This window comes from Penicillium manginii (genome assembly GCF_028828005.1).
Source record: "Penicillium manginii strain IBT 31320 chromosome Unknown utg000007l:1.0-2284322.0:1.0-2285126.0, whole genome shotgun sequence".
NCBI classification, from domain to species: domain Eukaryota; kingdom Fungi; phylum Ascomycota; class Eurotiomycetes; order Eurotiales; family Aspergillaceae; genus Penicillium; species Penicillium manginii.
In genome coordinates this window covers 419030-441378 of record NW_026643108.1, presented here as the reverse complement: position 1 = coordinate 441378, position 22349 = coordinate 419030, and the positions used below count along the sequence as shown (strand labels likewise).

The 22349-nt window shown below is 51.8% G+C and overlaps 9 protein-coding genes across 9 annotated transcripts; 4 read left to right on the top strand and 5 right to left on the bottom strand.

Moving 5' to 3' along the window:
* Nucleotides 1-37: 37 nt before the first annotated feature.
* N7533_010088 (CDP-diacylglycerol--glycerol-3-phosphate 3-phosphatidyltransferase) lies at nucleotides 38-1888 on the top strand (the record flags this gene model as incomplete). The annotated part of the gene is made up of 3 exons (XM_057106738.1): nucleotides 38-406; nucleotides 477-829; nucleotides 889-1888. The coding sequence occupies 3 exons, from the start codon at nucleotides 38-40 to the stop codon at nucleotides 1886-1888; spliced, it is 1722 nt and encodes a 573-aa protein (XP_056955955.1).
* A 234-nt stretch (nucleotides 1889-2122) lies between these two features.
* On the top strand, nucleotides 2123-2866 carry N7533_010087 (HAD family hydrolase; the record flags this gene model as incomplete). The annotated part of the gene is made up of 1 exon (XM_057106737.1): nucleotides 2123-2866. The coding sequence occupies one exon, from the start codon at nucleotides 2123-2125 to the stop codon at nucleotides 2864-2866; it is 744 nt and encodes a 247-aa protein (XP_056955954.1).
* A 173-nt stretch (nucleotides 2867-3039) lies between these two features.
* On the bottom strand, nucleotides 3040-4538 carry N7533_010086 (ribosome biogenesis protein LTV1; the record flags this gene model as incomplete). The annotated part of the gene is made up of 3 exons (XM_057106736.1): nucleotides 3040-4271; nucleotides 4310-4464; nucleotides 4519-4538. The coding sequence occupies 3 exons, from the start codon at nucleotides 4536-4538 to the stop codon at nucleotides 3040-3042; spliced, it is 1407 nt and encodes a 468-aa protein (XP_056955953.1).
* A 401-nt stretch (nucleotides 4539-4939) lies between these two features.
* On the top strand, nucleotides 4940-6970 carry N7533_010085 (ribosome biogenesis GTPase LSG1; the record flags this gene model as incomplete). Its single annotated transcript, XM_057106735.1, has 1 exon — nucleotides 4940-6970. The coding sequence occupies one exon, from the start codon at nucleotides 4940-4942 to the stop codon at nucleotides 6968-6970; it is 2031 nt and encodes a 676-aa protein (XP_056955952.1).
* Nucleotides 6971-7386: 416 nt separating this feature from the next.
* N7533_010084 (uncharacterized protein) lies at nucleotides 7387-8908 on the bottom strand (the record flags this gene model as incomplete). Its single annotated transcript, XM_057106734.1, has 4 exons — nucleotides 7387-7989; nucleotides 8042-8194; nucleotides 8265-8723; nucleotides 8834-8908. The coding sequence occupies 4 exons, from the start codon at nucleotides 8906-8908 to the stop codon at nucleotides 7387-7389; spliced, it is 1290 nt and encodes a 429-aa protein (XP_056955951.1).
* Nucleotides 8909-9754: 846 nt separating this feature from the next.
* N7533_010083 (Spo12 family protein) lies at nucleotides 9755-10219 on the bottom strand (the record flags this gene model as incomplete). The annotated part of the gene is made up of 3 exons (XM_057106733.1): nucleotides 9755-9842; nucleotides 9906-9992; nucleotides 10062-10219. 3 exons carry the CDS (start codon nucleotides 10217-10219, stop codon nucleotides 9755-9757), a joined length of 333 nt encoding a protein of 110 aa, XP_056955950.1.
* Nucleotides 10220-10903: 684 nt separating this feature from the next.
* N7533_010082 (Sad1/UNC domain protein) lies at nucleotides 10904-13502 on the bottom strand (the record flags this gene model as incomplete). Its single annotated transcript, XM_057106732.1, has 2 exons — nucleotides 10904-12891; nucleotides 12947-13502. The coding sequence occupies 2 exons, from the start codon at nucleotides 13500-13502 to the stop codon at nucleotides 10904-10906; spliced, it is 2544 nt and encodes an 847-aa protein (XP_056955949.1).
* Nucleotides 13503-14850: 1348 nt separating this feature from the next.
* N7533_010081 (putative serine/threonine protein kinase) lies at nucleotides 14851-16797 on the bottom strand (the record flags this gene model as incomplete). Its single annotated transcript, XM_057106731.1, has 1 exon — nucleotides 14851-16797. The coding sequence occupies one exon, from the start codon at nucleotides 16795-16797 to the stop codon at nucleotides 14851-14853; it is 1947 nt and encodes a 648-aa protein (XP_056955948.1).
* Nucleotides 16798-19308: 2511 nt separating this feature from the next.
* N7533_010080 (uncharacterized protein) lies at nucleotides 19309-19524 on the top strand (the record flags this gene model as incomplete). Its single annotated transcript, XM_057106730.1, has 1 exon — nucleotides 19309-19524. One exon carries the CDS (start codon nucleotides 19309-19311, stop codon nucleotides 19522-19524), a length of 216 nt encoding a protein of 71 aa, XP_056955947.1.
* Between the last annotated feature and the right edge of the window lie 2825 nt (nucleotides 19525-22349).

The window sequence follows — 22349 nt, the reverse complement described above, 5'->3', positions numbered from 1 at the left end:
TGCAATGGAGGGAGAAAGTGGTCCAGACGGTCCAGCGATGTCCGTCGTTGAGGAAAGCGAGGACGGCGAGGTTCACACCGCCCTGGGAGTTCTGCCGGGTCCCAGTGATTTCCCTGGGCCGAATCTGGAAGCAGTTCGGACTTTGGGAACTTTCGCAGAATTACAAATGTTCGGTCGTATTGGAGGCCAGGCACTTCGGTGCGCAGTCCGACGTCCGCTCGCTCGCCGCAAGGTTTGCGACCGCAGGTTTTCGGCCCATACAAGCTCCAATGCTGCACCTACTTCAACCCCGTCACCTCTCGGCAGTATCACCGTCGAGCTCGATCGCATTGCACCTCGATTCGAGATCCCAGCGTCGCAGGTCACTATTTTGGATTCACCGGCAGAATTCTACTCGACTTTAAAGGTATACCCCCGTGAAAACAGATCTGTGACTCCGTATCAGGCCACTGCTAACAAAATTGTTTCCTCTGCAGTCAAAAATCCTCAACGCACGCCGTCGTGTTTACCTCTCGACTCTTTACATCGGAAAGACAGAACACGAGCTCATTGAGACCTTATCACAAGCCCTACTCAACAACCCAGACCTCAAAGTATCGGTTCTCACTGATGCTTTGCGTGGCACCCGAGAAACACCCAATCCGTCCAGCGCCTCATTGTTATGCTCTCTAGTTGAGGAATATGGCCCGGAGCGAGTTGATATTCGTATGTTCCACACCCCCAATCTCACAGGATTGCGGAAGAAATGGATTCCCCGTCGAATCAATGAGGGTTGGGGTTTGCAACACATGAAGCTGTATGGAATTGACGATGAGATCATCCTTTCCGGGTATGTATGCTTCCAACACTTTGAAGGCTTGGATCCCTGAAGCTGACGAATTACCCCAGAGCAAATCTTTCTTCCGACTACTTCACAAATCGTCTCGACCGTTACCATGTGTTTAGCTCCAAGGAGCTGACCGAGTACTATGCACGCATTCACCATGCGGTCTGTAGTCTGAGTTTCCAGGTCCTACCGGATCCTCACAGCAAGGCAGGGTATCTACTGGATTGGCCCACTGCCAACGGGGCACCGTCGCCTCTTGATAGCCCTAAGGACTTTATCAGCTACTCGTCCACCGTCTTGAACCCGCTCATACAGGCATACGACAACAAACCTGTTCTTCCGTCCACCTCAAGCCAAACCTTTGTATACCCCGTCGCCCAGTTTACTCCTCTCTTGAAACCCGACAGCTCTACGGAGTTCCCAGCTGTCAGTGGTATCTTGCGCCTTCTGTCCCAATCTCCAACATTCACTGGAGCTCGCTGGCTCTTTACTGCAGGATATTTCAACATCCACCCTGTCCTTTCTTCACTCCTGATCGCCGGCACTTCTACATCCCCCCAGTCCCCGTCCTCTACACAGGGTACAGTCTTGACCGCATCGCCCTGGGCCAATGGTTTCTACGGTTCCTCGGGTATCTCAGGCATGCTCCCGGCGGCTTACACGCATCTCTCGGCACGGTTCCTCGATCGGGTCGCTGCCGCCCAAGCCACAAATTCCATCCAACTCAAAGAATGGAGGCGTGGAACCGTCGGCACACAAGGTGGCTGGACTTACCATGCCAAGGGTCTTTGGATTACCTTGCCTGGTGAAGAGAATCCTAGCCTGACTTTCGTTGGAAGTAGCAACTACACAAAGCGCAGCTACAGTCTCGATATTGAAGCCGGCGCATTGGTAGTGACAAATGACCAACAGCTGAAGCAGAAACTAGGCGAGGAAACTAGGTGGCTGCAGGAGGATGCTACGCCGGTCTCCAGGGAAGACCTGATGCGTACGGAGCGTCGAGTTGGATGGAATGTGCGACTGGCAATGTGGATTGTCGAGAAGGTCGGAGGGGCTTTGTAAGCGCCATTTTGATATAATTTTTGTAAAGTAGATTTCATCTGGGGACGTTTATTCCCCCGGCTTGTACTTATAGATTCGGCTGTCACGCCATTGAAACATACCGTAATGAATTACCATTGAAATATTAGTCAACAATTTTATCTCCCCTTGATAACCTTTCAATAGAAACTTGGACTCCTTCAATCAAATATCATAAATCCCCGCATATCAACCATTAGGACATACGCATTCATCATGTCTGATTCTGCCTCGTTCGCCTCAACACTGGTTCAAAAAAAGTGGTTTGGCTTCGACCTCGATGACACCTTGCACGAGTTCCGCAAAGCCTCCGCGCAAGCTTCACAGCGCGTTTTCGAAACAATCCACTCTCATACTGATATCGACATCGAATCTCTTAAATCAAGTTACAATGAGATCCTGCAAAGCGCGACCGCAGACGCCTTTACCGACGGGCGTACTTCAGCGGAATACCGCCGCGACAGATTTACCCGTCTTTTGCAAGCTCACGGAGTCAACGAGCTTGGTGAAGAGGATCATTACATAGCACATCTTCTGGGTGTGTACAAATCCTCTTTAAGCTCTAGCTTGGCGCTCAAATCGGGCGCCCTTCCACTCCTCCAGGCTCTCAAGCAGCGGGGTAAGAAAATCATTGTGGTGACCGAGGGCCCCGCTGATGCCCAGGAGTTGACCATCCGGGAATTGGGATTGGAGCCCTACGTTGATGTTTTGGTGACAACGAATGAGGCAGGCTGTTCGAAAGTGGATGGGTTATTCCGCGTGGTACTTGAAAAGTATGAAATCCACTCGGAGGATCTGATTTATTTCGGGGACAATGCCATTCGTGATATCCAAGCATCACAGAAGGAGGGGATTCTTGCCGTGCTTTATGATGAGGAGCAAGAAAGCCAGCTCGTCGACTTCCAGGCCTTGCGTATTAATTCGTGGGAAGCCTTGAAAGATCTACTTGGTCAAGAATAAACTGTAATATATGAATATCATCAAGACAGAACTTTTGATCTACCAGGTATATCAGGCCTAAATATGCATAGAAAGTATCTTCAAATAGAAGTTTCAAAAAAAACCAAACGCCTTTTTTTCATGACAGGGAGTTCCATTCAAAGTCGTATCATCGCGGTTCAGCGTGGATCCATTTAAGCCCGCCCAGGGACCTTGGAAGCCTCTCTAAGCCGAGCGGGTCCAAGGCCAGAGCGAACCTCATCTAGCATGCGGATTCCAATGGCCTCGTTTCCGTTGCGGCCACGCTTGTTCTTGGCTCCTCTCCGCTTGGCCTGGGCACTAGTGTTGTCATCCCAGCCGGCTAAGAAATCATCCATGACATTGTGGAAATCACTGCGTGAGACACCAGCCCCGTCGGCATTAACGAGACTAGGCGCTTGAGAGGAGGCCATGGACATTCCAGTCATGCCAGTAGCACCGGTCATGCCGCTAACCATGGACATGCTGTCGTCATATTCCTCGTCTTCCTCGTCAAGGGAGTAGAGGGCCTCAACCTTGTCGAACCGGTCGTCCAGAAGACGATGTCCCTCGGTACGCGCCAATGCGGACGAAGTCATAGAGTAGGCAGAAGGGTTGGTCAGAGCACCCTTGCGCTTCTTGCGGCGGATGGGAGTTCCACCCACTGTGAAAGCAGTGGATGCGGTCGTCAGCTGCTCAGAGGGAGCAATTGTGGGAGGAGCGGGGGCAGCAGCCTTGCCAGTCTTAGCGTCTTTCTTAAATTTGGCGAACTCGTTCATCCATCCTTGATCCTGAGGATGGATGTCTGGAGCGGGGCGGTCATGTTCAGGCATCTCGCCGGGCTCAAGGTCCTCAGCAGGCTCAAAATCTTCACTGCTGCCCATCTGCACTGGCGCCTTTTCTGTCGCGTCTGACTCCCAGCCCTCGTCTTCCTCGTCGTGGTCAAAGAGCGTATCCTCCCAATCTCCCTTCTCCATCTCCTCATTTCCACCCTTGGTCAATTCGCCGAAAACATCATCATCCTCATCATCGACGAATGCCTCATCCTCCAGGGCCTCCAGGGCCTCTCGTAGACGCGGGTCCATGTCGGGCTGGAAGCCAGCAATGGCATCGGGAACAGCTTGCTGATCCTGGTATGTTGGCTTTCGCACGTAAGATGTCGCAGTTGAGCGCATATCGCCGTACTGGGACCCCGCAACGCTAGGTCCATCGTTCAAGGAAGCCTGCGCCAAGGCATCCTCCAATCTCATGCCCTTGACCTTGCCCTTTCCCTTCTCAGGCTTGGCCTCCACGAAGTGTGCATCGCCGGCACCAGTACCCAGTTCGCGCAAATGCTGCATGTAATCATACCGGGAGTCGTCAAAGTAGACGCCATAGTTGGCGGCTTCTCCTCGTTGCGACGGATCGCCTCTTTCGTGAATTCAGACTGGAGTTCGGAGAGGTTACGGGAGGGCTTTTGAGATGTTGTCGAGGCCGATGAAGGTGCCGGCGCAGGGCCGCCGACGTGGTGGAGGACTCGATCCTCCGCTTCGGGGTCGTGGATCAACGGATCCTGTTGGGAACGGTGGAAGAGCTGGAATGTGCTCGCATTTTTCTTGTCGCTAGATGTAAGTTAGAACAATATCTCCAAGCGCGCATAGCTTTATAACACGTACATCCACTGGCGGGGCGGCATATTGGCGGTATTGGTCTTGGGGATTTTTTTCCCTGGATGAACGAAAAAAGTGGGATAGATACCCAGTCACGTGGGGCTTATCTGCCTGAACCCCTCGGGTCCTCAAAAGGTGGCGACCTGACAGAAATGAGAATTTTCACAGATTCACCACAAGAAGAAGATGGTTTCAATTATACAAACGTAGAACTTGGACCCTAAGATCAGGATTAAAAAATCCGAATATCCGATTCCTCGTGTAAACATCACTCTAGACGAATAATCAAGATCAATACCATGGTGCATTAGTCAGCGTTATCTTATCCGCCTAAATCTTTTTTGAATTATTCAGGCGGGGTTATATTCCAAATCTTGGACTTCCACCATTTCTTCCATTCAGAGCTGCACCATATACTCCATCCACCATGGTGCTCGCAAAGTCCAAGAATGCCGTCGGGCTGGGTAACAGTCTTATGAACGATCGTTTCGGCAAAGGCAAAGCCTCGAAGGAGAAAAAGGCCTCGCACAACGGCGCCATCGCGCGTAAGGGTATCAACGGCGAAACCTACATTACCAATGCCTCCGAAGATGCCTCCTGGGTGAAGATGCGCTCTATCACTGAGCAGGCTGCCCTCGATGAGTTCCTTAGCACTGCCGAACTGGCCGGTACCGATTTCACCGCCGAAAAAATGAGCAACGTCAAGATCATCCATACCGACCAGAAGAACCCTTACCTCCTGTCTGCCTCCGAAGAGAAGAAGATTGCCAAGAAGCACAAAGAGAACAAGGCTCGCTTGACGGTGCCCCGACGACCCAAGTGGGACAAGACGACCACACCGGCACAGTTGGAGATGGCGGAGCGTGAGAGTCTGTTGAACTGGCGGCGTGGATTGGCGGAAATGCAGGAGAACCAGGATCTGTTGATGACCCCCTTCGAGCGAAACTTGGAGGTTTGGCGTCAGCTATGGCGTGTTATTGAGCGCTCGGATCTTATCGTGCAGATTGTCGATGCGCGAAACCCACTGCAGTTCCGTTCGGAGGATCTGGAGAACTACGTAAAGGAGATTGACCCTCGCAAGAAGAACTTGCTGTTGGTCAACAAGGCTGACATGCTGAGTGATAAACAACGAGAGGCTTGGGCCGAGTATTTCGAGGAGCACAGCATCAATTTCCGTTTCTTCTCTGCGCATCTCGCTAAGGAGAAGATCGAGGCTCAGTTGTTGGAGGAGGAGGCAGGCGGCCAGTCCAGCAGTGAGGAGGAAGAGGAGGAGGAGGAGGAGCTTGCTGCGTCTACAAAGAAGATGAACGTTGAAGACGAGGCTGACGAGGAGGCTTCCGGTGAGGCTGATGAGCAGGAGAAGGAGCAGAAGGCCGAGGCCGCCGCTAAGCTGGCTGACCCCGAGCAGTCCCTCGGTGCCCACATCCTAGACGTGGAAGAACTGGAGGAACTTTTCCTTGCCCACATCCCTGAGAAGCTTCAACACGAGGATTCTTCAGAGGAATCCAAACTGAAAACCACTATTGGTCTGGTCGGTTACCCCAACGTGGGTAAGTCCAGTACCATCAACGCTCTGCTTGGTGCCAAGAAGGTGTCTGTTTCCGCCACCCCCGGTAAGACCAAGCACTTCCAGACTCTGTACCTGTCCCCAGAGATCATGCTGTGCGATTGTCCCGGTCTGGTGTTCCCCAACTTTGCCTCCACCAAGGCCGACCTCGTGGTCAACGGTGTCCTGCCAATCGACCAGCAGCGCGAGTTCACCGGTCCCGCCGGCCTCGTCGCCAAACGTGTACCAAAGTCTTTCATCGAGATGGTTTACGGTCTTAAGATCAGGACTCGTCCCGTCGAAGAGGGAGGTACTGGTATCCCTACCGCTAGCGACATCCTCCGTTCCTATGCCCGCGCCCGTGGTTTCTCGACACAAGGTCTGGGTCAACCCGATGAATCTCGTGCTGCCCGCTATGTCCTCAAGGACTACGTGAATGGAAAGCTCCTCTTCGTGCACCCTCCTCCTCGGCCCGAGAACGAAGAGCCCACCGACCCCAACCTATTCAACAAAGAGCTTTACGATCTCGCCCATCTCCCAGAGAAACGTCAAGCCATGCTCGCCGGTGCGATGGCGGACCTTGATGCCAGTGTTGACTCCGACATCTCCGCACTTGTTGCCGGTAAAAATGAATTTGGTGCTCGCTCCCGCAATATCGACACCGGTTTCTTCGGCTCTGCCACAGGACCCTCCGCCGGCCGCCTGAGCGTACCATTCAACCACAAGTATACCGACCAGGGCCAGCAAATGCGCACGAACGTCACGGGCCGCAAGGAACGCATGATGATTGCGCTGGAGCGCGGTATCGATGTTTCGGAGGTTCGCAGTTCCGGCTCCAAGAAACATAACAAGGCCAACAAGAAACGGGCCAAGCACGTGCGCAATAACCCCGTCGACGATGATTACAACTAAAAAGTTTTGCCTCCTTTTTTCCCCTTTCTTTGCTCTTTTCACGATGGACATATGAACCCTCTTCTTTACGTTTTGATATCAGCTATGTGCTCATGTTTTTTTTCTTTCTCCTCTTCATGGCACAAAGGCACTGTGACGCTTTGGCAGGGGATTGGAGATACGAATTTCTCAAGTCATGTTCATTTTTGAAGTTACTCTAGACATTTGCAGGCGTTTGGGGTCCATTTAGTACGAGTTAAATCTACTTATCAATGACCAATTCTCATGACAGTAAAAGTAACAGTAAAAGTACAACTTGAAGTGAGAGAGGCAGAGGAAACTTGGAAGTAAACTTGTCTTTCGTAAGAGGAATTCATTCATACTTTGTAACAACTACCCCGCATTGAGCAAGTGGCACTATAATATCACAGGTCTATTTACAGGTGACTCTTAATCTTAAAACCAGCAGCCGAAAGCAGACGATCCGACTCCTCGCGCTGCCACTTCAGCTTAGCAGCAATAGCGTCCTTGCGCGAGCGGTTTTCCCTGCGACCAAGTTGCTGCAAGTGAACCTCATCAGGACCATCAGCGATCCGCAATGTACGGATACCAGCCCAGAGGTAGGCAAGAGGGGTATCCTGGCAGACACCAGCAGCACCGTAAGACTGAATAGCGCGATCAATGATAGTCAGCGCAGTCTGAGGGACCAGGACCTTCGCCTGGGCAATCTCCTTCAAGGCAGACTTAGCATCGCCCTGGTCGATCTTAATAGCGGCGTTTAGAACGATCAAGCGGGCCGAATCAACCTCAATCCGCGACTTGGCAACCCATTCCAGGATAACGCCGTGCGAGGCGAGGGGCTTGCCAAAGGTCTGCTTTTTGTCGTCGTTGATGCGGTTGATCATCCACTCGAGAGCTTTCTCGGCGGCACCGATCGTGCGCATGGCGTGGTGGATGCGGCCGGGGCCAAGGCGGCCCTGGATGATCTCGAATCCACGGCCCTCGCCGAGGACCATGGCAGAGAGGGGAACGCGGACGTTCTCGAAAGTGATGTGGCCGTGTCCGTGGGGGGGCGTCGTCGTAGCCGTAGACGTGCAGCATGCGGTTGACAGTGATACCGCGGGTGCCAGCGGGCACCAGGACGACAGATTGCTGCTTGTAGGTGTCGCTGTTGTTGGGGTCGGTCTTGCCCATGACCAGGTAGATCTGGCAGCGGGGGTCACCGGCGCCAGAAGACCACCATTTCTGTAAATGATCAATCGTCAGTGGATGTTCTAGCGGGAATGACGAGAGAGACTGGAGAGGAAATACTTACGGATCCATTGAGGACATACTCATTGCCCTCGCGGCGGATGTCCAGCTCGATGTTGGTGGCATCGCTAGACGCAACATCGGGCTCGGTCATCAGGAAAGCAGAACGGATCTTGCCCTCCAGCAGGGGAACCAGCCATTGCTGCTTCTGGGCATCATTGCCGTACTTGGCCAGCACCTCCATGTTACCAGTATCCGGGGCGGCATTGTTGGTGGCCTCGGAGGCGATCTTGCTCTTACCAAGGAGCTCGGCCATCAAGCCATACTCGAGGTTTGAGAAGCCAGCACCTTGCTTGAAGTGAGTCTTGGACAGGAACATGTTCCACAGGCCGAGCTTCTTGGCCTTCTCCTTCAGCTGCTCCATGATGATGGGGGTGGTTTGCCATCGCTTTTCACCTTCGCCCAGCTCGGCAGAGAAGACAGCATCGCCGGGGATACAATCCTTCTCGACGAACTCCTCGACCTAGTAGAAAGGGAAGTGTTAGCTTGGGATCGGGTATCAAAGCCCGAAATACCGGGGCATAGATGGGTAGCCACAATAGTGTGAGAGAGAGGGGAAAGAGGGGAAGTTACCAAGTCGAGAGTCTTCTTAGCCCGTTCGCTAACGAAGGGCTGGGCGATAGGAGGAATACGGGTTGAGGCAGACATAATGGGATGATGAGGAGTGAAAGAGCTGTGGGCTACAACGCTGAATATAAGTTGGCCCATCGAGGATTGCGGAGTAGCGCGGTGTGGAGAAAGCCGAGCAACGCGGGCATTTTGCCTCGGCCCAACGACGCTTTTGGTCACTTTGGTTACTTTGAACACCACACCACCCCCCATTAATGAGAGACATCTTCGGCTATGATGAATTCTAGTCCCTTGAAATAAAAAGTATGGGCTGCTGATTTGATTCCACCGGATTAGAGACCCCCCCTATCTAGCGCAAGTATCTCGCAAGCCTCTCGCAAGCTGGCCCCATCATCCTTAGCCGGCCTGCCGACGGCATCTCACTAAAGGTGACCTCGGGCAGATCTCCGGCCTTAATACGAGATACGTGAGAAGTAAAAAAAAAGTAATAAAGAAAAGCTACCCCTCATGACACACCCAGCTCATGCATGTATCACATATCCAATTGCTCCTAAACCAGTCCCGAAGGAACAAATTACCAGAATTCCGTAGCCTGAAACCCCCGAATACACACAAAAAAAGATAAAGATCCAACATAAAAAACCGATTGAATCACACAGAAGAAAGCAGAAGACATTGCGGGTCATGACAAAAGAAACAACAAACACAAGAGAAAGAGCCACGGTCGCAGAGTCCGCTCCTCATCCAATCTATCCCAACCTCCGATATACCTACCCTACTACACAGGATGGATGGTGGATCGTTCCATCGAGAACGACCAGCGTCACAGAGATGGGAACCCAAAGTATAGGTTAATAGAGGACGAGAAGTTCGGATGGAAGACTATCCGCGACAGAGACTCCATTCCCAAAAAGGAACAGCTGTCTATTCGACTGTGCGGCTTTGCTCGGCGGATGATTGCTCATAGCTCTTCTTCCCGAGCTTCGCGAACAGTGACTGTGGCTTGCCAGCACTAAAGAAAAACAAATATTAGCCTGGACTCGTAGGGTTGATATCATCGTCAGTTTCGACGTACTTCTTGAAACGCTTGCCCTTGATATCACTCAATTTCTTCGTGCAGGGGCTCATGATGTCGTCTGAGGGCGAAACGTAGGCGGTTGGTCTAGAAACAACGTTAGCACCATGATCAAGCTGAACTGCGGCCACTCGTCTCGTCTTGGGAGGAACTCACTTCTCGCCGCTATCCAACTTGTCCTGCAGCATTTGACGGTGCTGCTCCATTGATGAGAGGTCTGCAGACTTAAGATCTGCCTTGTCGGTGTTGACGTTGGCCAGGTGGGTGTTGGTTGGGCGGTCCGCGAGGGGCTGCGCGTGTGTTGTGGCGTCCATTTTAGATCGAGGGGAGGAGACAGGAGTGGGATATAGAGGGGTTTGGAGGTCTTGGAGTAATCTTTCTTGGGGTCTTGTTTTCACGCGAAGTGCAGATGGCAAGATCAGGGAGATTCAGTGTGGATCGGATAAGAAGAAAAAACGTGCGGCTTGGAGGGTTGGTGCAGGTGGATGAAAAATGCGGTTCGATTGTTGGCCTGGCAACGCGAGCCCCGGAGATGTTCAGAGGGGATGACGCACCATTCCTTGGGGTTTGGTTGTTTTTGGTCCGGGGCAAATTACCGACTACACTTCTTAGGTAGGCACTCCTCTTATTTGTTTTGCTTTGCAATTTAAGTTACTTAGAGAATTCGATTGAGCATGTATGAATTTGAATAGTACATGTTTACATCGTACAGTGGGAATCTGATCGTAGTCATCCGAAACATTAACACTCGCCAGACCGAGACAAGGCGAAAAAAGATACCTGGAGAATGCAAAGGGGGAAAAATAAAACAATAACTTCCAGAAAACGCCAATAGATCATGAGAAATAATCCCAAATGCACAAGAATATGCGGGCGCTCGGCAAACATCAAAGGGACATGAAAGGTGTGGTGTGTTGGGCCAGCCAACGTGGAGCATTACGCCCCTGGTGTTTCTGTGGGGCCAGGGCTAGTGAAATGACTTGAAAGATCATCGAGCATTATGACGTCCGCGGCGGGTCTTCATCTGAGGGTGTCGAGGCCTGGACCTCGGACGATAATATCCCGTCATCCTCTGCCCCATTCAGGTCAAGATCCGTCGTATGACCGTTCAATACAGGTGGCGTACTATGCGACCGGTAATGTGGGCTTCCGAGTATAGTTAATTTGATCGAGTCGGGAGATTGCGGTTGATCGCAATCAGCCTTGTCGTCCCCCAATTCCCGTTCCACGTCAGAGGTCGGGGTCGGCGGGATATAGGCAACATCCGGGCTAACGGGGCAATCCTGAGAGGATGATGTATCTGAAATGTTTCGCTGATGGCCACCATTCTGTCGGTACGAGGAAGTTGGCCGCGTAGATCCAGGGCTGGCTGATGGAGATGCATAGATAGGAGATGAGGATCGCAAACTATACGAACGGGCGACCATCCGTTGGACACGAGGAAACTCCATGTAATTGCTCACTGAGCCGCGTGAAAACAGAACGAGGGCGAAACAGCACATGACCATTATGCTTTGAATCACGATGACTCGTTTCTGAAAAACAAGCTCGTCGGCCAGAACGCCCAATTGGGCACTGAGCGAATGGACCTCTTGATGGTAGCGAACGCGCTGGTGTTCAAATTCAAAGGCGACTGATTTCCAAACGTGGTCATATTGTTCACGGAATTCCTTAAGCTCGTTCAGGACAGTGACATTCAAGTTCTCAAGGAAAGTGGAGGTCTTCGATAGTTGACGTTTTTCAACCTTATTGAACGCGTCACGAAGAATCCGAGACTGTTCCTCAATATAAAGCAATGACAGGGTAGAGTTAGACTCGAGCATTTGCAGCCGCTTGTGAACAGATTTGAAAAAGGATTCTTGGGTAGTCGGGTTTGAAGAGGGTGGTTGTGTTGAGGTTGGTCTGGTGGATTCTTGAGGCGGGTTTTGCTGTTCTTCCTTGGGGTTCGTAGTCGATCTTCCTGTGCTTTCGACGGTAGCATCCTGCTGCGCCGGCTCTGCAGCTGCGACAGAAGCATCCGGGGTCGTTGTTATAGCTTTGGGGGAGTCGCTCGCCTTCCGGGCATCATCAGCAGCCTTTGGCGGGACAGAGCCTGAATTTGTAGCAGGTGCATTGTCCCTCGGTATGAAGGTGAAGTTCACATCAGATTGAGTGACAGTCCGTCCCGTGGAAGGCGTACCTTCTTGAGCTGATTGCACAGACGGCTTCTCATCAAGAACGCATCTTTCAACAGAAAGGCCCAGCAGAACCGCCTCGATCTCCGTAAGAGGGTTAGGACATAGCTCTGCCTTAATCGGCTCGCGAGGAGGCTCTTCCCCTTGGGGCTGAACTTGTTCAGCTTCCAGCTCTTCAATATGCTGGCTTTCTTGAGTCGGCTGCTCAGCCTCGGCCTCGGCCTCGTCTTCAGCGTCAGTCTGACCATGGCTTTCATCGTGTTTATACTCCTCCATCATGGTCGTGCCATGGATGCGGACTAAACTGACGGGACAGTAGAACTCATGGCCATAATGAGTCAAGAATTCGATACGAAGGTATCGAGCCCAAATCAACGAATTCTGCACCGCAAATGCCTGCACTTCGCGAGAATTTCGGGCTTCGTAAACTCCTAGCTCTTTCCACTGATCCGGCTTCGCTGGATATCGATCCGAAACACTGACCCGGAAAGTATGAAAGATCGAACTGAAGAACTCGTAGTTCGCCAGCACCACCGTATCCACCAAAATATCATCGCACAACTCAAGAATTAGAAACTTATTCTGGGCGCGGCATTCGTTCAACATGTAACTATCCTTATTCTCAACAAGGATAGCTGATGAGCCCTTTGACTCGGAATTCGTCTTGAGCACCGTAGCCGCACAATCGAAGGACGCGTAATTGAACCGCTCTTTGCACGTAACGCCTGCATCTTTTCGGCGCGATATCTCCGTTTGTGCTGTGCCCTGTCTCCCGACATCACGGTTGGCATTTCGCTCCGAATGATCAGCCTCTTGCGAGGAAATCGGCGCCCCCCCAGGCCGTCGGACTTGCCTCGGGCGTCTCACCGAACCCACCAAAGTCTAACTCAATCTCCCCATCGTCCCCCAGTGCGTCCAAGGCATTATTGATTCCCGGTTGGCGGCTAGTGTCCTTCCCAGCTCCAACTGATCGTCGGTTCCCTCTCACATTATCAGCAGATTGGCCAACCTTGGCCAAATTTTGTTTCTTCCAGTCTTCGAACGAAAGGAAGCTCGCACTATCAAGTAACGAGTCTGCCTCATGTTCCTGCTCTGTATTTGGTGCCACTGCAGCCACTGTAGGCTCCTCGGGTGTTGTAGCAGAACCAGGAGCGGCAGTATCATTTCCTACAATACTGGATGCTGCCGAGTCGGATTGTAGCCACTCTCGACCCCGCCCCCAGCGAGTCTCTAGGCATACAGGACCCCGAAAGAGCTCTGCCTCGGTCTCCCAAATACTTTTTGCCGGACATGTATTCCTTGCCGACACCGCATCGCCAGAATATTGAGTATAGTCCGGAGTAGCCAAGGTCCCCGCCGCTAAAAGCACAGGTATAATAAGGGTCGAAGCATGGCGTATCCACCCCAGCCTCACAGCTACCATTGTGTCCTGTAGGCAAGAGAAGCTCTGCACAGTGGTGTGGTGAGACCCTATCTTCCCCCAGCCACGCGTAATATCCCGTCGGTATTTTATTTCTCGTTGTTTAATGGTCCGATATGTCGGTGAATGTAGCCCTGTACTCGTGGCTGTTTTCGCACCCAGGAAATTTGATTTATGAGAAGCGCATCGTCGACTTGATAGCGAGACCTATCGCGAGCTTGGACTCTATGTTCTGGGGACGAGGTGAGGACGAGAGTGGCGGGTGAGGGGTAACTAGGACGGGAGGGTGCTAAGGATCGAGTGGAGGCGATATCGGGGCTAGTAGCGATATTGAAGAGACGGTGAATAATTTGGAGTTTGGGAAGCAAGCGAAGCGACCAGCCTCGGTGAGAATGCGAGAAGTGGACCTGGTGGCATCTCAACGGTTGGCCCGGGGTCACCGCCTGCCTCACCGCCGGTTGAACTAGTTATTAGCTACAGTAGTAGTATCTATAGCTACCTTGAAGGTTTACGGGACGATAGTGAAATTATGGATAAGTTATAATTGTGTCATAGGGGCTATTCGAATTTTCTTCCTAAATTTTATTTCTAGCTGGTAAAGTCAAGCTCAAGCTCAAGCTTAAGGTGCGAGCGTAATGCGACGCAGGCGCACAAGTGCCGACGCTACTGCAGACCCACCTGGGCCGAGACGACCTTGAACAAAAAGTACCTGAAACCACCCTTTGTTCCAAGTCATAAGATACGAGGTACGTGATAAAATGGCAATACAATCTTCATAGAGGGTGTTTCCCATTTGACATCTCTTGGCTAGTAACAGTACATGATTGGCTTCGGTACATTTGTCAAACAGAACGACGACCGGATTTCTATCCTCCTTCCAGGACTTCCACCACATCATCCTCATCCTTAACAGCAGCTTGCTTTTTTTTTCCCAGTCGCATTTAGTCCGTATGCAATAAAAAAAAAGAGAAATTCCTCCCCAAAACAAATCCTCCCGCCTTCTAGTCTTTTTGGTGCTCGGCGCCTCCGTACCCTCTTATCACCCACGACCCAGTATAGTACATGAAGGGGAGAAGAGAAGAACGAAAATCTGGTCGGACCGGTAGGGGATATAGTCGACCCGAGACGTAGACACAAGTGCCTTCGCCGGTTGGGAGAGCAGGAGACACCGGCAAACACAAAGCCGAAAACAGAAAGTGATAAAAACGATTGCGAATTAGTTTATTGTTGGTAATTTTTGAACTTTTTTCCCAACTGAATCGAAACAAACTTGCGCAATAGGACGTATGGGCGACGAGGATTAAAAAAAGCATTGATGTGGTCGAGAAGAGAACGCAGGCATATTATTATGCTACAGGTGGAGGTCATGCCATCCGCCCACGAGATCAAGATCGTCATCAAGAGTGCTGTCATAGTGGAGAGGGAACTTGACTGGAGCAGGAGGAAGCTTAGAAGATTCCGCATTGTCACGGCGCCAATCTTTCTCCATGTACAGTCGACGACGACGGTCGGGTGGGGGAGAATCACGCTTAGGTCGGCCTCCATGGTCGAATCCAGAAGAGCCGAGGCCCCAATCGCTTCGCCAGTTGTTCGCCGCTCGCTGAGGGCCGAAGGGCTCACGGGTTTGGCAATTGCGGCGTTTGTCACCCAGCTGCGACCACTTATCCAGGTTGGATTTCTTGGGCGATTCCTGGTGAAGAGGTCGAGGCGTGCTGCTGGAAGTACCCGCATCGCTGTCGATCTCGAAGGGCTTGGACTGGATGGCACGGGGGGCACTGAGCTGATTTTCCATTGGTATGGCGTCACTTGGAAGAGCGGAGTCCAGCTCGCGCAATTCGGACAGGGGACTCGATGGCGAGTTCCGACTTTCTTGGCTCCAGCTACGAGAGTTCTGCTCGTGTCGTTGCTGAATGGCCATGTCCTCATTCTCCGATTCCTCCTCATCCCAGAGATCACTCCAGCTCTTGGAGATCTGATCGCTGTTGGAATTCTTACCGAAAACCATGGCAAGAGAAGGAAGGGGTTTAGTAGTGTGACTTGGTAGGGAACCAGTGATTGGAACTGGGTCGGATCGAGGGAGGACGGGTCCACGGGCCTTCAGATGCAGAGGATTGAAGGAACGAAAGGACTCACCCATCGCCGAGTCCAAAACAGAAGCCATAGACGGAGTGTCGAGGTGAGCCGAGAACCAGGATGTACCCGCGGCCTCCGAAGGAGGAAAGAGATCTTCCGTGTAGCTTTCGTTGTCCGGGATGACGGACAATTGGCGGGAGGCCTGGGCAGGGCTCGACTTGAGCATCTGGGTCCAGGGGAACGAATCACCTTGGTTGATGGCAGGGCTCTGGATGGAAGGTGTGCGGAGAGGCTCGCGGTTAGCACTGGCGGTGACAATGTCGCGATCCTCGGTGCAGAACTCGTCAAGGGACTCATCATCGGTGGTGAAGGAGACAGCGCGCAAGATACCATCGCGCACATCCGACAGGGACCGTTTCGCTGGGTCAATAGCCAGCGCATGAGTCAGGATTTCAAAAGTATCCTGAGACATGTTGGGGAAAATGTCAAACAACGACTGGCGATCGCGCACGTAGTCCGAGAAAAGAACATCAGACTCCGTGGGAGCAGTAAAGGGGTTGCGAGAAAATAGAATATTCAATAAACAGATGCCGACAGACCAGATGTCGGCTTGGGCGGGAGAATACCCGGTAGAGTGGGGCTCATATTGTTCGGGAGCCATATAACGATCACTTCCGACGCAGGCCTCGTGGCACAAGGATTCACGGGTTGCCAGACCAAAATCACCAAGCTTCATCGAGCCATCGGACATCAGAAAGATGTTCTCGGGCTTGATGTCACGGTGGTAGAGGCCGTTGGCGTGCATGAATTCGACGGCACTGAGAAGCTGAAGCATAATATCGCGGACATGCTCGGTTTCCAGGGGGCCACGATCGTGACGAATGGCTTCGTAGAGATCACCGTTGGCACAGTACTCCAAGACGAGGTACATGTGAGCTTCAGTCTCAAAAGAGTGGATCAAGTTGACCAGGTTCTTATGTTGACCAAAGCGGCGATGAGCTTCCAACTCTTCGAACTGATCATCCATCGGAAACGGAGTTGAAGAGTCAGTGGCGGCATTCTTGGTCAAACACTTGATGGCAACATCTTGACCGGTCGTTGTGTCTGTGGCCAAGAAGACCATACCGAATGATCCATGATTGAGTGGGGCAATGGTGCGGAAACGACCATCCAGGATGCGATCCTTTTCAAAATTGTCCCGGAAACAATCCATGTGTGCTGACATGATGTGATTGATATATCTCAAAGAAGAGACGATATGTGGAAAGTAGGGTATGCGAATGGGTCGATGCAATAGTAAAGAGTAATGGCACGGACGGTAGAAGAAAAATCTATGAACCGCTCGAAAGCACACACGTGGAAGGCACGCGTCAAACAGCAACCAGGCTTATGAGGGTGATTAATAGTCAAGAAGAGAAGAGTTCGGACCTGAATCTCAACGGCGAGAGGATTCAGAGTGAGGTCGAAATCGGAACGGGGTGAGGGATTTCGAGAACTCGAATGGATCATAAAAATATACGGGAGGTGAAGAAATTTGATAGATAGACAAGGAAAGGTGAAAAGACGAGACGGCGCAGGGCGCGGTTGAATGTGGTTTACCCGGGTGGGTAATGACGCTTCAAGGAAAATGTGTAAAGACCGTTATGTGCTCATTTGTATGTCGTATTCGTTTGTTGGAGGGCGGTGTTGACGGCCTCACAGGGGACGAAAGAAAGAAATGTGTCACGAAGGAATGGACAGAGGTTGGCAGTTGACAATGTTGCAAAGTTGTTGAGAAGTGGCCTGAAAGACGAACGGTGGAATTGAAGATAAGTATTTGAGTTGAGTTTTCGCTGCGTAAGATCGTAATTGAGAAAAGAGATGAAGCAAAGAAGTCGAAAGGAGCCTTTGAACACCGGGTTCAAGGGTTGGAGCGGCCGGGACTCTGGTTGGAGTTGTTGAGATTAATGAGTCATGAGGAGGCCGATTGAAGAAATGGAGAATTTGGACGAGAAATCGACGAGAACAAAGAATTCTAATCGAGTGACAGTTCGAAACGAGGAGATCAAGCTTGGGAGGCAAGATTCTCGAGTCGAAAGAGTCAGATGGGGATCCTGGGGGAGCGCCTTTATATTCCGAAGAGCGGAAGAGCCGGAGTACTCAAGACCAGGTTCCCGAACCGGGCAACAAGCTTGTTGTACAGTCGGTTGAGCGTAGATGGAAGGTATCAAAGATCCACGGATGGAGGCTTTCGTGAAGATTGGCAGGGACGAAAGCAACACGAATCTGAATCGTCGAGCTGTTACAAGACAGACAAGAACGAAGAGATGTTTGTTCGGATTCCAGGGTATATTCCAGAAGGAAACAAATGGAATGGAGAGAGCTGGAACGGGGGGGGAGGATAGCGCTCTTCAACAAAGGTATCGAATCAAGCGATATATGAAGTGGTTGGCTGATCGCAGTAGGCAGAGCGCTTGTGTCCCGGGTAAGGCGTATAGGGATGAGAGAAGGAGGAGTGGCGAAGTAGAAGTGGAAGGAGACGGAAGGCGAAAGAGAGGGGGAACGAGGGAAGAGTAGGACGAAGAAAGGAGATGGAGATGAAGATGAAGGAGGAGAAGGAGAGAAAGGAACAGGAGGGATTGCGTCGAGGGAAGTGGTTAAGAAAGTTAGAGAGGGAAGGGACGATCAGGAGTCACGGCAGTCACGACCACTACTTGAGTCACCCTGGACGGGTCTCCCCCCATACAGTAGTCTACGGAGTTACTCACTCAGTCCCCAGTGGGTCCCCCCCCCCCCCATTACCATACACGTATGGAACAAGTCCTCAGTGGGTCTTAGATCGACACAGCCTTCATAACCATTGGAACTTTCCGGGGCCCACGGGCTACTGCACACGGTATTGTATGGAAACGGCCTTTCTCGTACCGCCACGCAATCCCGAGGCTGCCATCTTCATGAACCTTCCAGACATTCCATGACCCTTGGGCGGCGTCACTCCAATCCCAGTTAGGATAGTGGGAGTTCCTACAGTATGTCACCGCATGTCATATGGCAACAAGATTCTTGTACGCTCTAAAATTCCAGCCATTTCATTTCCATTATTTACGAATGTATAGTATGGGTGGGAGAAGGTGTACACTTCAGTGACTCTATCTTGGGCAGCAGTACCAGTCTATCGCCATATCACTATTGTTGATCGGCATACAACAGACCAATCCATGGTTGTCTCCTCCACACCACTTCCAGTCGGGACCTGCAGTACGGAGTCTTGAGTAAAGTTCTGCACCTTTCCAGTGAGAGCAGCATATTGCATCAGCAGGGGCAGTCTCCTCGTCTCTCTCTCTCTTTCTCTCTCCCCCAACTCTCAACTCTTCGCGGCCGAGGGCGGATCCAGGTGGCGCACTAAACCCAATGCGGTGGATTGCGCAGCGGAGTCTGGGGCAACGACCAATGGATGCCTGTTTATGAAGCACTATTTCCAGGCTGCATGACGCGATGGATGGGGCATGGCGTGATTCCCTATGATTGGTGACCCAGTCGGCCCCCTACTGCAGGCCCCGGAGTTTCTTTGCCGGCAGGTACTGAATGTACTGCATAGGCTTTGTCCCGAAAGCTGTGATTACTCTGCTACTGCTACTGCCACTGCCACTGCCCACCACAACATGAGAACCTTTGGGAAAGTATGGGGCCGAAGCCACGATGCGATTTGGCCCCATCTATCTTCCTATCGCCCTGCCGCTATCTTTGGTATCACCCTATGGGACCCGAGGCTATCTCATTCTACGCGCCCAGTATACTTAGCAAGCAAGATAACAGGACAAGAACATGGGATATCCTATGCATCCATGTCCATGGCTGCGCAATCATTGCCCTATGGTACAAGGCCGAGGTTCCAGATAGCGCCCTGTTACACACCATGGTGCCGCCCATGCTGGATTCTGGCGCGCGGATTCTTGAGACACATATTGTCTGACCCAGTCCACCTCTTTGCGGGGTTCGGTCCATTCAGCGATGTCGATAATTTTATGTACATTGTAGATTCATCAGCATTGCTGATCCGATTCAGTGGACCGTTGACTCCCCTCCTTACTGGGGGAGGGATAACCCAAAAAAAGAGAAAGACACGTATTACAATTGAGTACGAAGTACCTACTCCGTACATGTACGGAATATGGATCTATCAGAGTGTGGAGCGGGCTTCCCCGTGGTGACTGCCACGATCGAGTCAACATCAACCACCACACGCAAGCCAACCTGTCTATGTACAGTATATACATCCTTCTCCCAACCACCCTGCCCCGTGTTTGGACACCCACGCAGCCCACGGATCTCCCTCCCGGTGCCGTGAATCCAGCGGTGAAGGGAGGAGTTCTAGCCCTCCACTGACCGCCTCCTGCGAGGGCCTGCAAGGTTTGTCCTTGCATCCGGGCGAGGCATTTCTCTGAGTGGCACGATTCGCTACGCTCATGACGTGGTTTCACAACCATCACGCGATGGCCTTCCTCAACCCTCCTTCGTTTCCTCGGTGATGTGATCTCGACCACCCTTCTTCTTCTTTGGTACGAATGTGAAGCTATATCGTGATCGCGGAAGATCTGGTCCGCCGAATGGCGATTCCATGTCAACACGCAATATACAGTAGCAGGGGCGAGATCTTCCATGGCGTGCACGACTCTGTTTTGGGTGTGTCTAGAGGCAGCCCTCCCTTCCGGTTCCCTCCATCGGCCGTCGCCGTTGACTCCCTCCCCTCCCTGCCTTCGCCGATACCAAGTCAATCGATGCAGGTAGGTTTCGTCATTTAGGTTGAATGGGTTCGGTGCAAGCCTGCACGGCACGGAGACGGGCAGAGTCGCGCGGGTTGAGTCTCAAACGCGCCGAGAAAATCTATCTCCTTCAGGGCGACCGTGATAGCCTTTCTCAGGTCTATCCTAGATACATACTCCGCTGAAGGTCGTCTCCCATGGGATACCCCGTAGTACACCTACTCCATCCTATAGACCGTAGAATCCACCCCCTCGGGACCAACTCATCCCCCTCCTCCCGTCATGGTGATCATTGATGATCCTACGATTCCATGGGTTGCAACGTGTCCGCTTTTTGGGGGCATGTTCGGCAAATCACTCTTTTCAGAGATTGCTCGTCTGGTCGATCAACCTGAGACGGAATCCGACTCCGACTCCGACCTACTGGGTTCACATTCGATGACATCGCCGCCATCAACATGATGTGCGATATGATTTGGATATGCAATATGTGTTATCGAGGGTGTGATTCCATATGCGATATTGACTGCGAGTGGCGAGCTGTCCCATAGGATATTTATGATTCGAGACCTGAAGAGGCCGTCATGGCCATCTGTTCCCGGGAGGAGTTATCTATGGTTTACAGGGAGTAGACTCCGCGATCCGCGATAACGGGAGTTTCCAAAGTGAATCTAACTCGGTCTAACGGGTTCCCAAGGGCTGTGGTAGGCTAAAGATAAACTTGATAACTTGTCTAAAGTTCCCCTCCGTACGGAATAATGGTAAGTTAGAAGGGGAGCGAGCCATGGAACAGGATGGGTTGTTATCGCCCTGATTTTGGGCCTATCGCTTTACCCCGCACGATCGTCATTCCGAAGTCATCTCCGGACGAATTCTAAATTCTGATGGGAAAGGGGGTTATGTGTCCGCCGATAATGGAAGTATGTTTTGACCTGAGCTGACCTTTGTCTGGTAGTTATTCAAGGGAAGGGAGGGGGAGGAGAGGTCAGCTTAGGTAGATCACAAAGGTACCCCCCCCTATCCTAGATTGGACTAGGGAGACCCTATATCTGCGACTTGATATAATAATGATCTCACTGCTTCGTCCTCCGTCCTCCGTTCCAGATGGATGTACGTATCTCATCCCACTACTCCCTTTTTCCTCTAAGCGCTCGAGCCAGAAAGACCGGGGGGGGATAGCAGTGACACCCATCGTCTCACCTTGGGGCCAAGGGGCTGAGCCAAACTAGTCCCAAAGAGGAGCATCATGGTGCAAACCATTGGAACTTTGTCGACGCTACCCCAAACCAGCTGACCAGGGCGTTTCCCCCGGATTCTGGTCCGAACGGGGACAATTGAGTGATAGCGTCGTCTTTATCCCACAAGTCCAACAATAATGCTCCACGATGGAGCAAATAAGAGAATTGGCTTTTCTGCCGTCCACCCCAAATCAAAATTACTATTGGGTTAAATCCCGGCATTTGATTCAACGGTTAGTCCGCCCCCAATAAACATCCTCCACGAAAGCAATGACCCCTTCCTTTTTGCTGATTACGCCCACACTTCCAGGGCTGAACTGCAGCCATCATTTCTCATTGCTCGTCTGGGTCTCGTGCCGTGTCTCTCGTCGTTTTTCTTTTCTTTTGACTTTGGGGGGGGCGCCGCACTTGCCTCGATTCGACCTGTGCAATCTCCCGCACTGCATTGCTCGATAGTAGGTTAGGTATGTATGGAGTAGGAGTACAGTATGACCAGGTCCTCCGTATACAAGTGGACGAATTGCGACTCCAACAGACCAGCATGCTCAAGGGGGTTTCCTGGTCATAGCACCAGCACTGGCAGCACTGTAGCTCAACTTTCCAGGGTCGCACCCAGGCGGCAGCGCAGATCGCAGGTCGCAGGGTACAGGTTGCAGGTTGCACCAAGCATGCCATCAGCCCAGCCTCTCGTAGGTCTCTTTTTCTCCGTGTGTAACCTGGCCCTCAACGCTGCAGCCCCAACGGAAATCGGATCGTTCGTTGCCTGATGTAAGGGGAGCATTTTATGCCAATGGTTA